This window comes from Schistocerca gregaria, chromosome 4, assembly GCF_023897955.1.
Source record: "Schistocerca gregaria isolate iqSchGreg1 chromosome 4, iqSchGreg1.2, whole genome shotgun sequence".
Classification (NCBI taxonomy): domain Eukaryota; kingdom Metazoa; phylum Arthropoda; class Insecta; order Orthoptera; family Acrididae; genus Schistocerca; species Schistocerca gregaria.
The window spans coordinates 197,659,072-197,681,906 of record NC_064923.1 but is presented as its reverse complement, the minus strand read 5'-3'; the positions used below and the strand labels follow the sequence as shown (position 1 = coordinate 197,681,906).

The following is a 22,835-nucleotide window of genomic DNA, read 5'->3' as shown; positions in this document are numbered from 1 at the left end:
CGACCTTTATCAAAGTCGGAAACGTGATGGTACGCATTTAACCTCCTTACACGAGGCATCACAACAACGTTTCAACAGGCAACGCCGGTCTACTGCTGTTTTTTTATGAGAAATCGGTTGGAAATTTTCCTCATGTCAGCACATTGTAGGTGTCGCCACCGGCGCCAACCTTGTGTGAATGCTCTGAAGAGCTAATCATTTGCATATCACTGCATCGTCTTCCTGTCGGTTACATTTCGCGTCTGTAGCATGTCATCTTCGTGGTGTAGCAATTTTAATGGTCAGTAGCGTAGAATAAAAGATGGATTAAAAAAAATAGTGTGTATTTCTTTTGGAGTGACCCTCGTATATGTGCATATCGCTGTCCCACGACATACGAACACCACTTCACTGCCATCACTTGCGTCTGTGTTGGATGGGCACATAGCCACGCGGTACCAGTTCCACAACGTTGACAGCGCACCAAAGAAGAGCAACTTAACAGTTTGTCCTTGCCCTCAGTCAGGAACTGAAATGCAAACAGCGGTTTTTGTTTGTTGTTGACATACAGTTTTATGTTTTCTTTACAGAGATTATGATGATTTCCAACAGGACAATGTAGAAAGCGTATTTGACCCGTCAGGGTAACCGAGAGCGCTACCGCGCTGCTTCCTTGGCTCGGGTAGGCACGGCAGCCCCGGATATAATCCGCCCGGTGGATTAACGACGAGAGTCGGTGTGCCGGCCAGCCTGGATGTGGCTTTTAGGCGGTTTTCCAAATCCCACTAGGTGAATACCAGGCTGGTCCCACGTTCCGCCTCAGTTACACGCGTTGCAGACATTTGGAAGTCGTTCTCACTATTTCACGATTTACCCTAGATGCAGCCAGCTGGGGTACACTGATTCCATCCCTGGGGGTTCGGGGTGGCAGCAGGAATGGCATCCAGCCACCCCTAAAACTAAACATGCCAAATCCGTTCTCACCACGCCGAACCTGCGATCGCTGTGGGACTATGGCGTAAACGAAGGAAGAAGAAGAAGAAAGAAGAATGTAGAGAACGTATTTACTAGGAAAGTTCAGATTTATTTACATGTTTGTTGTCAACTGTGCTACATAACGATATTTCGAGATGACAGGATTCTCGAACGAGCAGATCTACTGGCCGGAGCTGTCGTCGCCGTCGGCTGGACGGATGCAGGGGACGCCCCGGTCGCAGTCCCAGCGGCAGCGGTGTGGCCAGTCTGCGATCTCCATCAGCGCCCAGCGGCCCGGGCTCAGCGTGTTCTTGACCTGGTTGTGCGCCAGCAGGCGGTACTCGGCCGCCAGCATGCCGGTCCTCACGCCCTCGTCCAGCAGCCAGCGCAGTGCCGACGACATCTGCCTCGTCACGTTGTGCTCCACGTAATTGCCCATAAGCGCCACGTCCACGTTGCAGCGCAGCACGAAACCCTTACTGGTGTTCGTGCCGTTCCAGCCGCGGCCCTCGTAGATATTGCCGCTGCTGTCGATCAGGAAGTTGTAGGAGATCTCCGGCTGCTGATACATCTGCCAATGCAGCTCCTGCAAACAAGGAAGACATCTAGACTGGGTGAAAAACGCAGTGGCACAAATTTCAATTCTAGAGCCACTATCTACATCTACATCTACATTTATACTCCGCAAGCCACCCAGCGGAGGGCACTTTACGTGCCACTGTCATTACCTCCCATTCCTGTTCCAGTCACGTATGGTTCGATGGGAAGAACGACTGCCAGAAATCCTCCCTGCCCGTCGAATCTTTCTAATTTTATATTTATGATCTCCTCGAGAGGTATAAGTAGAGGGAAGCCTCATCCAGAAACGCAACCTCTCGAAACCTGGACAGCAATCAACACCGCGATGCAGAGCGCCTTTCTTGCAGAGCTTGCCACTTGAATTTGCTAAACATCTCTGTAACGCTATCACGCTTACCAAATAACCCTGTGACGAAACACGCCGCTCTTCTTTGGATCTTTTCTAAGTCCTCTGTCAACCCGACCTGGTACTCAAGTGTAGATCGAACGAGTGTTTCGTATGCCACCTCCTTTGTTGATGGACTACATTTTCTAAGGACTCTCCCAATGAATCTCAACCTGGCACCCGCCTTACCAATAATTAATTTTATATGATCATTCCCACCCCCCCCCCACCCCCCATGAACCATGGACCTTGCCGTTGGTGGGGAGGCTTGCGTCCCTCAATGATACAGATAGCTGTACCGTAGGTGCAACCACAACGGAGGGGTATCTGTTGAGATACCAGATGAACGTGTGGTTCCTGAAGAGGGGCAGCAGCCTTTTCAGTAGTTGCACGGGCAACAGTCTGAATGATTGACTGATCTGGCCTTGTAACACTAACCAAACGGCCTTGCTGTGCTGGTACTGTGAATGGCTGAAAGCAAGGGGAAACTACGGCCGTCATTTTTCCCAGGACATGCAGCTCTACTGTATGATTAAATGATGATGGCGTCCTCTTGGGTAAAATATTCCGGAGGTAAAATAGTCCCCCATTCGGATCTCCGGGCTACTCAAGAGGATGTCATTATCAGGAGAAAGAAAACTGGCGTTCTACGGATCGGAGCGTGGAATGTCAGATCCCTTAATCAGGCAGGTAGGTTAGAAAATTTAAAAAGGAAAATGAATAGGTTAAAGTTAGATATAGTGGGAATTAGTGAAGTTCAGTGGCACGAGGACAAGACTTTTGGTCAGGTGAATACAGGGTTATAAATACAAAATCAAATAGGGGTATGTGGGAGTAGGTTTAATAATGACAAAAAAAAATAGGATTGCGGGTAAGCTACTACAATCAGCACTGTGAACACATTATTGTGGCCACGATAGACACGAAACCCACGCCTACTACAGTAGTACAAGTTTATATGCCAACTAACTCTGCAAATGACGAAGAAATTGAAGAAACGTACGATGAAATAAAAGAAATTATTCAGATAGTGAAGGGAGACGAAAATTTAATAGTCATGGGTGACTGGAATTCGGCAGTAGGAAAAGGGAGAGAAGGAAACATAGTAGATGAATATGGATTGGGGGTAAGAAATGAAAGAGGAAGCTGCCTGGTAGGATTTTGGACAGAGCACAACTTAATCATAGCTAACATTTGGTTCAACAACCATAAAAGAAGGTTGTATACATGGAAGAACCCTGGAGATACTAGAAGGTTTCAGATAGATTATACAATGATAAGACAGAGATTTAGGAACCAGGTTTTAAACTGTAAGACATTTCCAGGGGCAGATGTGGACTGTGACCACAATCTATTGGTTATGACCTGTAGATTAAAACTGAAGAAACTGCAAAGAGGTGGGAATTTAAGGAGATGGGGTCTTGATAAACTGAAAAAACCTGAGGTTATACAGAGTTTTAGGGAAGGGAAAAACTGACAGGAATAGGGGAAAAAAATACAGTAGACGAAGAATGGGTAGCTCTGAGGGATGAAGTAGCGAAGGCACCAGAGGATCAAGTAGGTAAAAAGACGAGGGCTAGTAGAAATCCTTGGGTAACAGAAGAAATACTGAATTTAATTGATGAAAGGAGAAAATATAAAAATGCAGTAAGTGAAGCAGGCAAAGAGGAATACAAACGTCTAAAAAATGAGATCGAGAGGAAGTGCAAAATGGCTAAGCAGGGATGGCTAGAGGACAAATGTAAGGATGTAGAAGCATATATCACTAGGGGTAAGATAGATACTGCCTTCAGGAAAATTAAAGAGGTCTCTGGAGAAAAGAGTACCACTTGTATCAATATCTAAGAGTTTAGGCGGAATACCAGTCCTGAGCAAAGAGGGGAAAGCAGAAATTTGGAAGAAGTATATAGAGGCTCTACACAAGGGCCATGTACTTGAGGACAACATTATGGAAACGGAAGATGATGTAGACGAAGATGAAATGGGAGATATGATACTGTGTGAAGAGTCTGACAGAGGAGTAGACAACATTCCATTTGAATTACTGACATGCTTGGGAGAGCCAGCCCTGACAAAACTCTACCATCTGGTGAGTAAGGTGTACGAGACAGGCGAAATACCCTCAGACTTCAAGAAGAATATAATAATTCCAATCCCAAAGAAAGAAGGTGTTGACAGATGTGAAAATTACCGAACTATCAGTTTCATAAGTCGAGGCTGCAAAATCCTAACACAATTTCTTTACATACGAATGGAAAAACTGGTACAAGCCGACCTTGGGGAAGATCAGTTTGGATTCCGTAGAAATGCTGGAATGTGTAAGGCAATACTGACCCTACAACTTATTTTCGAAGATAAAGGAAAGGCAAACCTACGTTCTAGCATTTGTAGACTTAGAGAAAGCTTTTGACAATGTTGACTGGAATACTCTCTTTCAATTTCTGAAGGTGGCAGGGGTAAAATACAGGGAGCGAAAGGCTATTTACAATTTGTACAGAAACCAGATGGCAGTTATAAGAGTCGAGGGACATGAAAGGGAAGCAGTGGTTGGGAAGGGAGTGAGACAGGGTTGTAGCCTCTCCCCGATGTTATTCAGTCTGTATATTGAGCAAACAGTGAAGGAAACTGTTGTGTATATATTTCTGCATAGTTAGCACGTACGCAACTTTCCCAATAGATCTCGCCCCGCTAAGCACAACAGCGCAGGTGCAGCGCACTTTCATCTCCGCACTATGAGATGGCGCTGTCTTAGAGACGGACCAAATTCTGTTTCCGCCGATCCGTGTATTAATATGTAACGCAGCCAATGAGATTGCTGCTAACGTAGAACCATTTCTCCACGCGGATCACACTCGAGCAGTGATACCTGAGCGCTCGAGGTATTATAACAAGAGTACAGACCTTCGATTAGTCAGTCTGCAATAGTCTGCATTAGTCTATAGTCAAGTTTCAGTCTGCGCCTAATAAGATTTATCATATTCCTGTACATAGCCATGAAGAGAAATGTGTAGACACTTTGTCAAGTATCAGAGATATGTGAGAATAATATTAACATACTAAGACCAAAGGAACTTCAGATTGTCAATTGTAAATAGCATCCAGAATCAAGTTAAGTAAGGTTTATGATTATTATTATTTTAATAAATTTGTATGAATATTAATCAAGTTCTGTTTAAAATTGGTTACCGTCAATTTGCTATTCTAAGCATGCAAGTGGCATTTCTATCGTATGACCTAGCGGCGGAGGATAAACACTCCACGATAAGACCACGAGATGTATTGCTGACACTCGTCTACTTCATTAGAGCAACAAGTCAAATAGTCTGATGGTGTGTGTGCCGAAGGTCTTACAGTACGCACACCACAGAAACAATAGAAAAATTCGGAGTAGATATTAAAATCCATGGAGAGGAAATAAAAACTTTGAGGTTCGCCGATGACATTGTAATTCAGTCAGAGACAGGAAAGGACTTGGAAGAACAGTTGAACATGGATAGTGTCTTGAAAAGAGGATATAAGATGAACATCAACAAAATCAAATCGAGGATAATGGCATGTAGTCGAATTAAGTCGGGTGATGCTGAGGGAATTAGATTAGGAAATGAGGCACTTGTGGTTCAAGATGTGGGTTCCTGTAGTCATCTCCTAGTTCATGAACCACGAGCAACGTATTAGTGGCCAAGCAAGTGGTCCCGACAGTCGGGATACCAGTTACTTTGGAATAAGGCTGGGCATCTCAGGCATATTCTGAGTCGTGGTCACCTTTGTGCTCATACGGCAAAGACTACCAAATCCACTGGTTAGTCTCTCAACCGTTAGGGGTAAAACTCAATGGGAATCGGGGAAATAAGGCTAGCAACCTGCTTCCACAGTACTTTAAATATGATACTGGCAACAATCAGAGCAAAATGCCTCGGACCTTTGGAGGTGATGGAACCCACCTCTAACTGACAAACCAGGGACTCCTAAGATACGACATGGCAAACGAATGGTAATGAGATGGGGAGCTATTAACATCAATGGGGCCTACTCTGGGAAGAAGGTAGAGCTGGCAGAGGCTGAAAGTAAGATGGGGCCAGACGTTTTAGCTGTTAGTGACATTCGGTTAAGGGGTGAGAAAGAAGAGGAAGTGGGAGAATACAAGGTCTACCTGTCAGGAGTCAAAACAGGAATAGCACAATGGGGTGTAGGGCTTCACATCACGAAAGAAATGGAACCCAGCGTAGTTGCAATAAGGTATGTAAATGAACGACTGATGTGGATAGATTTGACAGTGTCTAGCAAGAAAATTAGGATTGTGTCAGTATATTCGCATTGTGAAGGGACAGATCAAGATAAGATGGATAGTTTTTATGAGGCACTTAGTGATGTAGTTGTTAGAGTAAAGGACAAGGACAGTGTTCTGCTCATGGGTGATTTTAATGCCAGGATTGGAAATCGAACAGAAGGTTATGAAAAGGTTATGGGTAAATTTGGAGAGGATATGGAGGCCAACAGGAATGGGAAACAACTCTTGGATTTCTGTGCCAGTATGGGCTTAGTAATCACAAACTCCTTTTTTAAACATAAAAACATTCACTGGTGTACTTGGGAAGGCAGGGGAACCAGATCTGTCATTGACTATATAATAACAGATCAGGAACCCAGGAAGGCTATGAGGGACACATGTGTATTCAGGGGATTCTTTGATGACACTGATCATTATTTAATCTACAGTGAAATTGGGATTGTGAGGCTGAAAGTGCAGGAGGTCAGGTCCATATGTAGGATGATAAGAGTGGAGAAACTTCAGGATAAGGAAATCAGGCACAAGTACATAACAGCGATCTCAGAAAGGTAACAGTTAGTTGAATGTAGTCAATTACAGTCATTGGAAAAGGAATGGACAAGGTACAGGGACACAGTACTAGAAGTGGCTAAAGAATGTCTTGGAATAGTTGTGTGTAAAGGTAGGATGAGGCAAACATCATGGTGGAATGACACAGTCAAGGCAGCCTGTAAAAGGAAAAAGAAGGCGTATCAAAAATGGCTACATAATAGAACTCAGGTAGACAGAGAAAGTTATGTTGAAGAAAGAAACAAAGCCAAACAGATAATTGCAGCATCCAAGAAGAAATGTTGGGAACACTTTGGGAACAGGTTGGAGACTTTGTGTCAAGATGCTGGAAAACCATTCTGGAGTGTAATTAGCAGTCTTCGAAAGGGAGGTAAGAAGAAAATGACAAGTATTTTGGACAGGTCAGGAAAACTGCTGGTGAATCCTGTGGATTCCTTGGGCAGATGGAGGGAATATTTTGAAGAGTTGCTCAATGTAGGTGAAAATACGATCAGTAATGTTTCAGATTTAGAGGTACAATGGGATAGGAATGATGATGGAAATAGGATCACATTTGAGGAAGTGGAGAAAATGGTCAATAGATTGCAGTGCAATAAAGCAGCTGGGGTGGATGAAATTAAGTCAGAAATCATCAAACACAGTGGAATGTCAGGTCTTAAATGGCTACACAAGGATAATTGAAATGGCCTGGGAGTCAGGACAGGTTCCATCAGACTGGACAAAATCAGTAATCACACCAATCTTTAAACATGGAAACAGAAAAGATTGTAACAACTACAGAGGTATCTCTTTAATCAGCGTTGTGGGTAAAATCTTGTCAGGTATTGTTGAAAGGAAAGTGCGAGTATTAGTTGAGAACCAATTGGATGAAAATCAGTGTGCGTTTAGGCCTCTTAGAGGTTGTCAGGACCAGATCTTTAGCTTACAGCAAATAATGGAGAAGTGTTATGAGTGGAACAGGGAATTGTATCTATGCTTTATAGATCTAGAAAAGGCATATGACCGGTTTCCTAGGAGGAAGTTATTGTCTGTTCTACGAGATTATGGAATAGGAGGCAAACTTTTGCAAGCAATTAAAGGTCTTTAGATGGATAGTCAGGCAGCAGTTAGAGTTGATGGGAAATTGAGTTCATGGTTCAGAATTGTTTCAGGGATAAGACAAGACTGCAACCTGTATCCACTGTTGTTCATATTATTTGTGGATCATATGTTGAAAACAATAGACTGGCGGGGTGAGATTAAGATATGTGAACACAAAACTAGCAGTCTTGCACATGTGGACGGCTTAGTTGTGATGGCAGATTCGATTGAAAGTTTGCAAAGTAATATTTCAGAGCTAGATCAGAAATGTAAGGACTATGGTATGAAGATTAGCATCTCTAAACGAAAGTAATGTCAGTGGAAAAGAGATAGAAACGGACTGAGTGCCAAATAGGAGGAACAAAATTAGAACAGGTGGACGGTTTCAAGAACTTAGGATGCATATTCTCACAGGATGGCAACATAGTGAAAGAACTGGAAGGGAGGTGTAGCAAAGATAATGCAGTGAGCGCTCAGATACGATCTACTTTCTTCTGCAAGAAGGAAGTCAGTACCAAGACTAAGTTATCTGTGCACCGTTCAATCTTTCGACCAACTTTGTTGTATGCGAGCGAAAGCTGGGTGGATTCAGGTTACCTTATCGATAAGGTTGAGGTTACGGATATGAAAGTAGCTAGGATGATTGCAGGTACTAGTAGATGGGAACAATGGCAGCAGGGTGTCCACAATGAGGGAATCAAAGAAAAACTAGGAATGAACTCTATAGATGTAGCAGTCAGGGCGAACAGGCTTAGATTGTGGGGTCATGTCACATGCATGGGAGAAGTAAGGTTACACAAGAGACTCATGGGTTCAGCAGAAGAGGGTAGAAGGAGTCGGGGAAGACCAAGGAGAGGGTACCTGGATTCGGTTAAGAATGATTTTGAAGTAATAGGCTTAACATCATAAGAGGCACCAATGTTAGCACTGAATAGGGGATCACGGAGGAATTTTATAAGGGGGACTATGCTCCAGACTGAACGCTGAAAGGCATAATCAGTCTTAAATGATGATGATGATGATGATTGTGAATGAGGCACTTAAAGTAGGGAAGGAGTTTTGCTATTTGCGGAGCAAAATAACTGATGATGGTCGAAGTAGAGAGGATAAAAAATTAAACTGTCAATGGCAAGGAAAGCGTTTCCGAAGAAGAGAATTTGTTAACATCGAGTATAGATTTAGGTGTCAGGAAGTCGTATCTGAAAGTATTTGTATGGAGTGTAGTCATGTATGGAAGTAAAACATAAACGATAAATAGTATGGGCAAGAAGAGAATAGAAGCTTTCGAAATGTGGCGCTACAGAAGAATTCTGAAGATGAGATGGGTAGATCACATAACTAATGAAGAGGTATTGAATAGGATTGGCGAGAAGAGAAGTTTGTGGCACAACTTGACTAGAAGAAGGGATCGGTTGGTAGGACATGTTCTGAGGCATCAAGGGATCACCAATTTAGCATTGGAGGGCAGCGTGGAGGGTAAAAATCGTAGAGGGAGACCAAGAGATGAATACACTAAGCAGATTGAGAAGCATGTAGGCTGCAGTAGGTACTGGGAGATGAAGAAGCTTGCACAGGATAGAGTAGCATGGAGAGCTGCACCAAACCAGTCTCAGGACTGAAGACCACAACAACAACAACAACAGTGCTATGTAATTATACTTCTATTTGTAAACTGCTTTTTAATTTTTGTAGAGCTGTTGATACTGACTAGTCTGTCGAAACCGCAATAGCCGTTAAAGAATTCAAGTGTTCCACAGAAACAAGCTTTAGTGTTCTCTGGAAATAACATGTCAAATGTAAATAATATCCCGCAAGCTTACTTGCGGAATTGGGATGTTGACATATCACTGCACATAGAAAGCTTTCCTGATTCTGACTATGCTACACAAATTACGAGGGCTATCCACAAAGTATATTACGTTTTGGAATTAAAAATAAATAGAGTATTGGAAACAAATTTTATTATATATAGATGAAAGCCACACTTAAATACTAATTTTCTACATGGACGAGCTTGGAAATTCCTTCGTCGTAAAATTCGGCCGCCTGCGCCTTCAACCACGTGGTTACCCCTTCCTGAAGCTGTGCGTCGTCAACAAAACGCTGCATAGCCAACCAGTTCTTCATTGCTGAGAATAAGTGGAAGTCGCTCGGTGCCAGGTGGGGACTGTACGGCGGATGAGGAAACAACTCCCACTTAAAAGATTCGAGAACTTCACGAGTGGCATTTGCCGTGTGGGCCCGGGCGTTGTTGTGAATCAGCAAGATCTTTGAGCCTAACTTTCCCCTGCGCTTGTTTTGTATTGCTCTTCTGAGGTTGTGCAGAGTTTGGCAAAGCCTTTGAGACTTTATTGTAGTGCTTATTTCCAGGAAATTCACAATAATCACACCTTTTCTGTCCCAAAAGACAGTCGACATCACCTTCCTTGCCGACATTGTCTGCATGCATTTCTTCGGTTTTTGGGGGGAATTTGTGTGCTCCCACTGCATTGACTGCAATTTTGTCTCGCAGTTCACATGCCTAACCTATGTTTCGTTACCAGTAACGATGCGATCGGGTAATGAGTCGCAATCTTTCTCGTAAGCGTCCAAAAACGTTAACGCTGCACCCATTCGCTGATTTTTGTGAATCTCTGTCAAGATTTTTGGTATCCATCTTGCACAAAACTTGTGGTAACCAAGCTTTTTGGTAATGATTTCGTGCAACAAACTTCGTGAAAGCTGTGGAAAACTCATAGAGTGTTCCGTTATTGTGAAATTACAGTTTTCACGGACCGCGGCATCGACTTTTTCGACAAGTTCGGCAGTCACTATGCTGGGTCTTCCACTTCGCTCTTCGTCGTGAACGTTAGTTCGGCCATTTTTAAATTTTATGACCCACTGACGCACTCCACCTTCAGTGATTATGTTGTCCCCATACACTTCACGAAGCTGCCGCTAGATTTCTATCAGTGTACAGTTTTTTGCACTCAGAAACCTTATTACAGCACGCACTTCACACTTCGCGGCATTTTCAATTAACGCTGACATTTCAAACTGTCACAGTAACTCAACGGAGTACAGTACGAACCTCTCACTAGCACGGCAGAATGCCGACTGAGCGGCAGAATGCCATGACACCAAGATGGCCGCGCTAGCCCAGCCCTTAAAGGACACTAACGAAAACGTAGTGTACTTTGTGGATAGCCCTCGTAATAATTAAACGATCACTATGGTGTCGTACCTAGACACAAACTAGAATCAATAAGCTATGAAGTGGCGCAGTCAGTGTTTTGGACGTACATTGCAATTCCGAAGAGCTCGAGGAAGAGTCCACTAATCCCCTCCTCGATTTCTGCAACTTACCCTTTAGGTAGAGCAGCGCATATACACATACAGACTGGTGAAAATAATATTGTCCCGCAAAATATTTATAAAGGTTACCTCACTCGCTCAATATGATGATCGAAGAGTTTAAAAATATTGACGTTCGCTCAGCGCATTGTACGGCATAAGGGTGATGATGCACAATTAACGACAGTTCCTATCGGATCGACAGAAATTCAGTTTGCTCCGAACAACTTTGCCTTAAACAAATTTCCTCAAAGAACTGAAGAAAGTAAATGACAAATGTCATGGAGAATGGTAGAGGATGTATGTTAAAGCACCATGCGGTACTTTGAGAAATAAAAATTTCTGGAAGTTCAGGAAACGCCAGGTACCTCGTTGTCCACCGTAACAGAGGAAACTGAAGATAATGGTGTCATGGCAGTAAGCAGAAACCTTTACTTTACTTGAACCAGTGTTCAGATATTGCAGATAAGGTCAGCTGTCTAGCGAACGTAAATATCTCCTCTTGTAACAGTTGTCTCATGCGGAGCCAAGATCACGTGATTTTCAATCAGTAATAAGTAAATAACTGTTTTATTGCATTTGCAACATTTATTACAGTAGAGAAATATATATAAAATAGGTCGTGTACAAGACAACTTACACACTTCATTTGTTTAATTCATTATTAGCTGTTGTTGTTATTTACGAACCTCGGCCGCAGTGAACGTGCCTCTCGTCCACTGAAAAGTTTATGGAAGATTTTCAGAATAGTTTCACTCATTCTGTTTGCGTTTGGAGAGGCATGCAGCTCAGACGCAATACACGCATACAGTTTCACATGGTACAGCACAGACATATTCGTTGCGTAGGAAGAATGGTAACTGACTCGTAACGGGTATAGAATCTGCCCAATATTATTGTTATCGGTCTCAGACTTCCGCGCAGTATATTGACACTATTACTACGCAGTGAATACTGAGCATGTGAGAGCCCCTTAAGACTGGCACGGAACTAACATGACCGTTGTTAATGAACAGGAGAACTGCCTGTCGTAGAAAACGCTGGAACGGTGATTTCGACGCACTAGTCAGGTGTTGCCATATGTCTCCACATGTGCATCTCCCGCATGCTCTGTTCCGACTTCTTCACTATGTTACTACGTTTGAGTGAATGAGAGGAGCAGATCCATTTAGTGAGTAGTTGAAAGCAACAAAAAATAGTACACGGGATAATACGTATTCACTTCAAGTGGCTCTGAACACTATGGGGCTTAAATTCTGGCGTCATCAGTCCCCTAGAACTTAGAACTACTTAAACCTAACTAACCTAAGGACATCACACACATCCATGCCCGAGGCAGGATTCGAACCTGCGACCGTAGTGGTCGCGCGGTTGCAGACTGTAGCGCCTAGAACCGCTCGATCACTATGGCCGGCACGTGTTCAGTGTCGAGATTTATGTGCAGTACTGTTAGTACAAGAGTTTAGGAGGCGATCTCTTTTAGAAAAACCTCCAGCAAGGTCTGCAATACAGAAATTAGTGGCAAAATGACAGGAAACGGGCTCTGCAGTGCAACATTACGGAAAAAGAGTTTGGAAATCAGAGTTGCTTGAATGAACAAAGTCTGACAAAATCTCAACGCCCTGCAACTGTGAACTGAGACCTAATCGTGTCGAAACACTGCCAAGAACAACCTGCAGCTGTACACTTAGAAATTTACTGCAGTGCACGAGTGAAAGCGTCCAGAAAAACTTTCGCTTGTTGGTGGTATCTCAGTGAAGTGTAATCAGGATTTTTGGATCCTCATATTTTCATTTCTTCAGATGAGGGATGGTTCAGTCTGCCAGGATGTGCGACCTCACAACCAAGTGCCATTAGGCTTCGGAAAATCACAATCAGTACTCGGATCTCAAGATTGGTATTTGGAGCGCCATGTCTGTTGTCCGCATTATACCTCGATTCTTTCACCAAATTGTTAATGCTGACCACTAAGTCCATAAATTGTTTAATCCACATGTGGATCAACTCACAGGAAGATGATGATGAGGTCCCATACTCCGAGGAGCGTAGTGGACGATATGGAGACCCGCAGCGCTGTATTAGGGAAGGTCCTAGTAGAGGTGGTTTGCCATTGCCTTCCTCCAACCGTAATGGGGATGAATGACGACGATGAAGACGACACAACACCCAGTCATCTCGAGGGAAGAAAAATACCCGGGACCCCATGCACAGGAAGCGAGAACGCTACCACAAGACCACCAGCTACGGACACAAAGCAGGAAGAACTGCATTAATATTTTCATACGGAGCAACAACTCACACCACCTTGGCAAGCTCATAATTAGTGCTGGGGGTGTGCGGTGAGGTGAAGGCAATTAGAAGCGGTAGTGCAATCTCCTGGCCAACCTCGATCGCCTGATGTCTTTCCCTGTGAGTTTTACCTGTGGAGCAGATTGAATGGTCAGGTCTACTGAAATAATCTTCACACACTAGAAGCGCTACTGCAGAATCGAAAACGCCATGCTGCTGTCCCTCAATCAAAGATGCTACGGGTGTCTCTCACTGATAAATCGAGCGCAGCGCTGGTTGACTTCAACGGTAGTCATTTCCAGCATTTTCTGTGATGTTCATTAACAGAGATCAGTCCCGTGTCGTTATTACTGAAAATATTTTTCGGGCCAGTTTCATTTTGTACACCCTGTATGTATGCAGAACAGTGCTCTGGGCGTTAGAGAACGATAAATAAGTGCGAGTGTTTTCATTGTCGTTATAACTCGTTCTATAGACTGACTAACAGATTCATTTTTGTGAATAACTTGAGAAGAGTACGTTTGGTTGCATAGTGTCGGTTATGGCGACGCATCGAAAACTGACAAGAAAAACAGTGATATAGAATTATTCACTGGAAACAAAACTGAGCAGCGGTGGGATGAACAGACTATTATTTGAAAGTTTAAATTTTAACTTTTACTTAAATAATATATCTCCTGAATAAAAGTGCTTGCAATCGAAGCTTGTTATTGTAATATACTAAGACAAGCCGGCCGGAGTGGCCGAGCGTCTTTAGGCGCTACAGTCTGGAACTGCGCGACCGCTACGGTCGCAAGTTCGAATCCTGCCTCGGGCATGGATATGTGTGACGTCCTTAGGTTAGTTAGGTTTAAGTTCTAGGGGACTGATGACTTCAGCAGTTAAGTCTCATAGTACTCAGAGCCATTTGAGCCACTAAGACAAAATGAAAGAACGAATAGAAAAGCGATGCACCACGAAGGATTTATCCGAATGTGACAGAAATCGGTACATATGATGTACATGTACTGACGAACAAATGATTACAATTTAAGAAAAATTGGATGATTCATTCAAGAGGCAGAGCTTCACAAAACTGAACACGCCAATACTATGTTGGTCAACCTCTGGCTCTTATGTAAGCAGTTACTTGCCTCGGCACGGATTCATAGAGTTGTTGGATGTCTTCCTGAGAGATACCGTGCCAACTTCTGTCCAGTTAGCGGTTTAGATCTCCAAATTCCCGAGATGCGTGGATGACCCTACCCATAATGCTCCAAGCGTTCTCGGTTGGGGAGCGATCAGGTGACCGTGCTGGCCAAGATCGGGTTTGGCAAGCACGAAGGGAAGCAGTAGAAACTCTCGCCGTGTGCGGGCGGGTATTACCTTGCTGCAATGTAAATCCAGGATGGCTCGCCATGGAGGGCAACAGGCCGGGACGTAGAATATCGTCGACGTACTGCTGTGCTGTAAGGGTGTCGCGGCTGACAACCAAAGGAGTCCTGCAATGAAAACAAATGGCACGCAGACCATCTCTACTGGTTGTCGGGCTGGATGGTGGGCGACAGGTTGGTACCACTCCGCTGTCCGGAGCGTTTCCAGACACGTATTCGGCGTGGAATCTCATTGAATGGGGTAGAATTGTCTTCAGTGATAAGTCCCGCATCGAACTGAGTCCGGAATATTAGCGCAGACGTGTTTGGAGATGCCTTGGAATACCAACTTAACTGTCACCCATCATACGGCCAGACAACCAGGAGAGATGGTCTTTTCATAGCATAACCCCTTTGGTCGTCATCAGCGGCTTATTTAAGCACAGCAGAACGTCGACAATATTCTACGACCTGCTTTGTTTCCTTCATTACAAGCCTTCCTGGGCTTACATTTCAGCAAGGTAACGCCCGCCTGCGCACGGCAAGAGCACGTTTGGAGCATTATGGACAGGGCCCTAAAACCATCCTGGGAATTTGACGATCTAACGCGCCAGCTGGATAGAATTTGGCACGATATTCTTCAGGAGAATATCCAACAACTCTGTTAATCAGTGCCAAGGGGAATGATTGCTTTCGTAAGGGCCAGAGTGGACCAACACGTTGTTGACTTGTTCATTTTGTGAAGTTCTTTTTCCTGAATACATCGCCCAATTTTTCTGGAATTGTAATCATTTGTTTGTCTATAAATATACATCAGATCTATCGATTTCCATCCCTTTCAGATAATTCCCTCGTGGATTTAGTAATTTATCTTTTTCTGTTTTGCAATAAATATGTAATAGTACTCATTTGTTTAATACTGATACACTATGTGATCAAAAGTATCCGGACACCACCAAAAAATAGGTTTTTCATACTAGGTGCATTTTGCTGCCTCCTACTGCCAGGTACTCCATATCACCGACCTCAGAAGTCTTTAGACATCGTAGCAGAGCAGAATGGGGCGCTCCGCGGAACTCACGGACTTAGAATGTGATCAGCTTGTGTCTTATGTCTGCACGCGATATTTCCACTGTTTACGATGTGATAGTGAAGTGGAAACTTGAAGGGACACGTACAGCACAAAAGTATACAGGCCGACCTTGTCTGTGGACAGACAAGAGACCGCCGACAGTTCAGGAGGGTCGTAATTTGTAATAGGCAGACATCTGTCCAAACCATCACACAGGAATTCCAAACTGCATCAGGATCCACTGCAAGTACTATGACAGTTAGGCGGGAGGTGAGAAAACTCGGATTTCATGGTCTAGCGGCTACTCATAAGCCACACATCACGCTGGTACATACCAGTCGACGCCTCGCTTGGTATAAGGAGGGTAAACATTGGACGATTGAAGACTGGAAAAACGTCGTGTGGACTGACGAATCACGGCACACAACGTGGCGATCCGATGGTAGGGTGTGGGTATGGCCAATGCCCGGTGAACGTCATCTGCTAGTGTGTGTAGTGCCAGCAGTAAAATTCGGAGGCGGTGGTATTATGGTGTGGTCGTGTTTTTCATGGAGGGGCTCGCACCACTTGTTGTTTTGTGTGACACTATCACAGCACAGGCCTACATTGATGTTTTTGCCGCGTAGGATTAGGCGAGCGGTCTAAGGCGCTGCAGTCATGGACTGTACAGCTGGCCCCGGCGGAGGTTCGAGTCCTCCCTCGGGCATTGGTGTGTGTGTGTTTGTCCTTAGGATAATGTAGGTTAAGTAGTGTGTAAGCTTAGGGACTCATGAACTTAGCTGTTAAGTCCCATAAGATTTCACACACATCTGAACATTTTTTTATGTTTTAAGCACCTTCTTACTTCTCACTATTGAAGAGCAATTCGGGGATGATGACTGCATCTTTCAACACGATCAAGCACCTGTTAATAATGCACGGCCTGTAGCGGAGTGGTTACACGACAGTAACATCCCTGTAATGGATTGGCCCTCACAGAGTCCTGACTTGAATCCTACAGAAGACTTTTGGGATGCTTTGGAACGCCGACTTCGTGCCAGACCTCACCGACCGACATCGATACCTCTCTTGAGTGCAGCACTAAATGTAGAATGGCCTGCCATTCCCCAAGAAACCTCCCAGCACCTGACTGAATGTTTGGCTGCGAGAGTGGAAGTTGTCATCAAGGATTAGTGTGGGCCAACACCATATTGAATTCCAGCATTACCGATGGAGAGCGCCACTAACTTGTAAGTCATTTTCAGCCAGGTGTCTGGATACTTTTGATCACATAGTGTACGAGTGTAGCAGTACGGCTAATTTATGGGGAGCGGGTAAAAGTCGCGGACCTCGTGTCACCCGGTGTCGTATTATTGATGCAGGGAGCTTGAAAACTAGCGGAAATTAAGCGAACACACCTGTATGGCTTGCAGCACGGGTGTACAGTCGGACAGACCGAAGCAGCGCCCGCCCGCCGTGTGCTTCACCACCACGTACGGCGTCGGATGCGCCAGCTGCAGTCTCTGGCGCTGCGGCCGCAGGCTCCAGGACGAATGCGGCACGATGCGCCGCTCTGAGCTGTACTTGGTCTGTGACACGTCTTCCGAGACCTCCACCGCGTCGTCGGGCCCGTAAACTGCACATGGTAAGAACGGGTTCAAATGGTACAAATGGCTCTGAGCATTATGGGACTTAACTGCAGTGGTCATCAGTCCCCTAGAACTAAGAACTACTTAAACCAAACTAACCTAAGGACATCACACGCATCCATGCCCGAAGCAGGATTCGGCCACTCCAGCCGGCCGGCAAGAGCGGGACATCACTTTTCACACACAGCTACCTGACAAAAACAGAACCCGATCTCAGCAGTAGCAAAGCGGGCAGTAACTGAGAGGGAGCAACCACTCGCTTGCCTTGAAATATACAAGGTGTACCAGAAGCAATAGCCAGTTTTCGGGGATGTGGCAGAAACGATCATTTGAAGCGAAAAGTTTCATATGGATATACGCACTGTTTCGAATGGCTTCCTAGACAGAACACATGTAATGTACCGGGTGATCAAAAAGTCAGTATAAATTTGAAAAATGATTAAATCACGGAATAATGTAGATAGAGAGGTACAAATTGACACATATGCTTGGAATGACATGGGGTTTTATTAAAACCAAAAAAAGACAAAAGTTCAAAAAATGTCCGACAAATGGCGCTTCATCTGATCAGAATAGCAATAATTAGCACAACAAAGTAAGATAAAGCAAAGATGATGTTCTTTACAGGAAATGCTCAATATGCCCACTATCATCCCTCAACAATAGTTGTAGTCGAGGAATAATGTTGTGAACAGCACTGTAAAGCATGTCCGGAGTTATGGTGAGGCATTGGTGTCGGATGTTGTCTTTCAGCATCCCTAGAGATATCGGTCGATCACGATACACTTGCGACTTTAGGTACCCCAAAGCCAGTAATCGCACGGACTGAGGTCTGGGAACCTGGGAGGCCAAGCACGACGAAAATGGCGGCTGAGCACACGATTATCACCAAACGACGCGCGCAAGAGATCTTTCACGCGCCTAGCAATATGGGGTGGAACGCCATCCTGCATAAACATCGTACGTTCCAGCAGGTGTTGATCAGCCAAGCTGGGGATGTTGCGATTCTGTAACATATTGGCGTACCTCTCACCCGTCACGGTATCAGTTACAAAACCAGACTCACGCATTTCCTCGAAGAAAAAAGGCCCGATAACGGTAGATGTGGTAAATTCAACCCATACCGTGACTTTCTCGTCGTGCAGTGGAGTTTCCACGAGAGTTCTAGGATTTTCGGTAGCCCAAATTCTGCAGTTGTGGGCGTTGGCAGACCCTCGGAGCGTGAAATGAGCTTCGTCGGTCCACAACACGTTACGCAACCAATCGTCATCTTCCGCCATCTTTTGAAACGCCCACACCGCAAATGCTCTCCACTTCACTAAATCGCCAGGTAACAGTTTATGATGCCGATGGATTTTGTACGGATAGCATCGAAGGGTACGACTCAGTGCCAAACAAACAGTAGTGTATGGAATGCCGGTGCGACGTGCGACTGCACGAGCCCCGTGCATAGACGAACCCGCTACAGTCTCCATTTCTTCCTGAAATGTCTCAGCCTTATGCTCGGTCGGCCACTACGGGGTCTATCGTCTAAACAACCCGTGACTTCGAACTTCGAAATCATTCTCGCCACAGCTGCATTTGTCAACGGACCTTTACCAGTTCGAATCCCCTTCCTATGGCGACAGGATCGCATCGCTGAACTAGCACATTCCCCTTTCTGATAATACAGTTTCACTAAATGCGTCTTTTCAGGTGACGTCAACATGCTGCGACTGCCGGCGCCTCTGATACTCTGAAGCTACTGCCTAACAGGGACAAATGAGTCCCTGTGGGTCGTTAGAGTCTAAGCCGGAAGGCTATTCCTCCAAACTTGCGGAGCGTGCGATGTGGCCTGACTTCATGTTTGATGTCCTGTCAGTATGCTGGGACGGTGGTGTGGACGTGCTGGCAACTCAGTGGTCGCGAAGCAGGTGGGGCCAGCTGGTCGTGTTAAGACGCTACACCCGGTGGCCCAGGGCTCGAAGGAGCGGATTTTCAGACTACGCGGTCTTCTCGTAAAAGAGCCGTGCAGCCTGTCGAAACCTGTCTCGAGCAGTAGGGATGTTGGAGATGCGGTTGAGGTCGTCCGACGGGAAGTCCAGAGAGAGGTGCAATGCCAGACGTAGAATCTGGTTCTGAAGGCGTTGCAAGCGGTCGACGTGCAGCATTGCCCCAAACCACAGCGGCGTAGTCGATAAGCGGGCGTATAAGCGTAAGATAGAGCGCAACACCCAGTTCTGGCGGGAGCGCAGGTGTCGGATTGAGAAAGGGGTAGAGTTGAGTCAGTCTACCCCTGACCTTTTTGACGATGTCGTCGATATGGTGTCTCCATGTGAGCATTCTATCCAGCGTCACACCCAGGTACTTAGCGGTAGTACCTTGGGGCGGTTCCCCTGATGGTGAACTGCGGTAGGTCGGCTGGGATATGCTTCTTGGTGATAAGGAGCTGAGGCGCCACCTCCTGGCCCACTGACTGTGTCAGCCGCTGCCTGCATGCGTCGTTGGAGCAAAGCTGCATTCATGCTGCGCCTATACAGCGCTGTATCATCCACGTAGAGGGCGAGGTGGACCCTGTCCACTCGCGGCATGTCTGTGGTATACAGGATGTACAGTATGGGGCCGAGGACGGAGCCTTGGGGAACTCCAGCCCTAACCAGGCGGCGCGTCTTCAACGAGGCGAAGCAGTTGGTGCGTCGTTGCGTGGCCAGGGCGAAAACCACATTGTTCGTCCGGTAGCAGACGTTCTTCCCTGATGTGACGCAGGAGGCGGCAGAGATACAGCCTTTCAAAGACTTTGCTGACAGCCGGCAGCAAACTGTAGCTACTCGGGAGACGAGGGTCCTTCCCAGGCTTTCGGATGGGGACGACCTCGGCGTGTTTCCACTCCTGAGGATAGCAGCCAGTGAGGAGGATGCTATTGAAAAGGTGAGCTAGGTGTTCAGCGGTTGTCGGTAGCATTCGTCGCAGCATTTCATTCGTAATCTGGTCAGGGCCTCCTGCCTTGCGTTTGTTGAGCCGCCGAAGTTGATCGGAGACTTCAGCAGCATCCACCTCGTCGATACGTTCGTCACCTGTAGGGGCAGCGAGGAACACCGGGAGACGTTGAGCAACCAGGCGGACGTGATCCGGATCCATGGGGTCCATGACGGGCTGGAAATTTTGTTCGAAAACGTCAGCAATGGCGTTGCCTTTGTCCACGGGGCTGCTGACGATGTGTCGACCAACTTGCAACGGCGGAATCCGCTGACGCCGGCGGAGGAAGAGCTGTGTGGCTTTCCAGGCGGTACCATCGTCAACCCGAAGAGCGGCCAGGCGGTTGGACCATACCTGATGGCGGTGGTTCGCAACGGCAACTTTTATGTCCCTCCTCATCCTGTTGAATGCCCTCTTCGTGGCAGCGTTGCGCGTCAGCTGCTATTCATGAAAGAGGCGGTTTTCGGCAGTTATCGCCTCCATGAGATGCGGTGGTAGTTGCCGGGATCGATCAGGTGGGCCAGATCGCGGCCGTGGCGTGGCTCGGAGTACCGCTTGTAGAGTACAGTCGCGGAGGAATCAGGCACAGCCATCAACCCCAACATCGTCCGCGTTAGGTGTGTCACGGAGACTCTCTTCCAACAGCGCCTGATACTGGTTCCAGTTGGTGTTCCTGGTAGGGATGCCTCTCCGCATCACTCGCTGGGCATCGACGTCGATGTCAAATAGAACTGGGATAAGGCAGTGCGGGTGCTGGCGGATATAACATAGGGTACCCTCTTTGCCACCGCAATGTCGAGCAGGTCTGGAGGCCCACCGTTGTTGGGAAAGTGGGTGGGTTCATGAGGTCCGAGGATGACGGCATTCCACCGCTGGGCCGCTCGGAGAAGTTTGTGTCTGTGGTTGTTGGTGACACGGGAATGCCATTCGGTGTGCTTAGCGTTAAAGTCGCCACCAGCAAAGACCTTTCCAGGTAATGCCAGCAAGGCTTCAACGTCCTAGAGGAGTAACTGTCGGCCAGGCCGACGGTGAACTGCACCAAACGTGATGCGCCCATGCGAGGTGTCGACAGCTACAGCAGTGGCCTCCATCGCTTGTAGCCGTGGAAGAGGAACTTGATGGTGCACCAGGGAAGTCCGGACGTAGACTGCAGTGCCACCGCCATGAGTTGGCCTGTCGGTCCGGTAACACACGTAGTTGGCAGCCCGGACACCAGGCTTCAGAAACACTCGGAAACCAGGCAAATGTCGACGGCCTCATCCCGCAGCAGCTGTCGAAATTCGCCATCTTGGGTGCGGATGCCCTGGGAATTCCACACGCAGACAGTGACGCCTCGTTGACTACAGGCCATGCTGGGAGGCCAGTGGTCCGGTGGAGATCGCCTGAACGGCTGCACTGACAGCTGCAATATCTTGGAGAAGCTCCCAAAGTTCTTGCAAGAGGAGCTTCATTTCGGCCATGCTGGAATCGGCCGCCTGGGATGGGACAGTAGCAGCTCGCGAGTTTGATCCGGGGTCGCAACGACGTCAGCCTGTCGTTTCTGTTGGGAGCGGTCGTGTTCGCCCTGGTTGTCACCCTGCTGCTGTGCAGAGCGCCGCACCAAGGGTCGCGCTGCGGCCCGTGGACGGCGGTTCATCTCGGCGTTGGTAGCTGGTGCAACAGTGGCCGGCTTCGGCGCAGGTGTGGAGGCCTGCGGTGAGGAGGCAGAGGTAGTAGCAGCAGCAAAACTGACGCCAGGTCGGACCGGTGCAGGCCGCTTTATGGAGCCAGGTCGTTGACCACGGCTCTGTGCCGCAGCCCGATGGAAGCTGGAACAGCCGCGGTAGGAGGCCACATGTTCCCCACCACATCCAGCGCATTTGGGCGGTCCATCTGTCCGCTGCCGTGTGCACTCTCGACTGGCGTGCTCCCCCGCACACTCAACACAGCGTGGGGGCGGCGTGCAGAACAGGGCCACATGCCCAACCATTTGACAGTTGAAGCATTGCGGTTCTCCCCTCTTCGAGCGCAGCTTTTCAGTAGAGACAGGTGTCGCCGCGATCTTCGTGACCTGCCACAGCCCGCGGTTGTGTGGGATGTCACAGGTTACCACGAGGACCAGCGGAGTCTCCTTTCGGGTGCGGCGAGAGGGTAGGCAGGTTATCGACCGGAGACCAAATCCATAGCCCGTGTCCTCCAGTTGTCGCCGGACGTGATCCAGGCTGTAGTTTCGAGGGAGGCCCCGAAAGACGATCTTGAGTGTCTTGTCCGTTGCAGAAGGGTAAGTATAGAACGGCTTTCCGCGTTCCCCGAACGTAGCCGTAACTTTTCTGTAATCTTCGGCCGATTTTAAGGTGACCTTATAGAGGTTGGCGCCAGCCGGCTTGATAAT

At 46.8% G+C, this 22,835-nt stretch overlaps 1 protein-coding gene across 1 annotated transcript in view; it reads right to left on the bottom strand.

Moving 5' to 3' along the window:
• Positions 1-1,027: 1,027 nt before the first annotated feature.
• The window catches only part of LOC126268068 (peptidoglycan recognition protein 1-like), an 82,877-nt gene continuing 61,069 nt past the window's right edge, over positions 1,028-22,835 (bottom strand). The window contains exons 3-4 of the mRNA XM_049973502.1: positions 17,279-17,496; positions 1,028-1,540 (exon numbers count right to left, since the gene is read on the bottom strand). Coding sequence (XP_049829459.1) covers positions 1,136-1,540; positions 17,279-17,496 — 623 coding nt within the window. The 3' untranslated portion in view covers positions 1,028-1,135. The remainder of the gene's footprint in view (positions 1,541-17,278; positions 17,497-22,835) is intronic.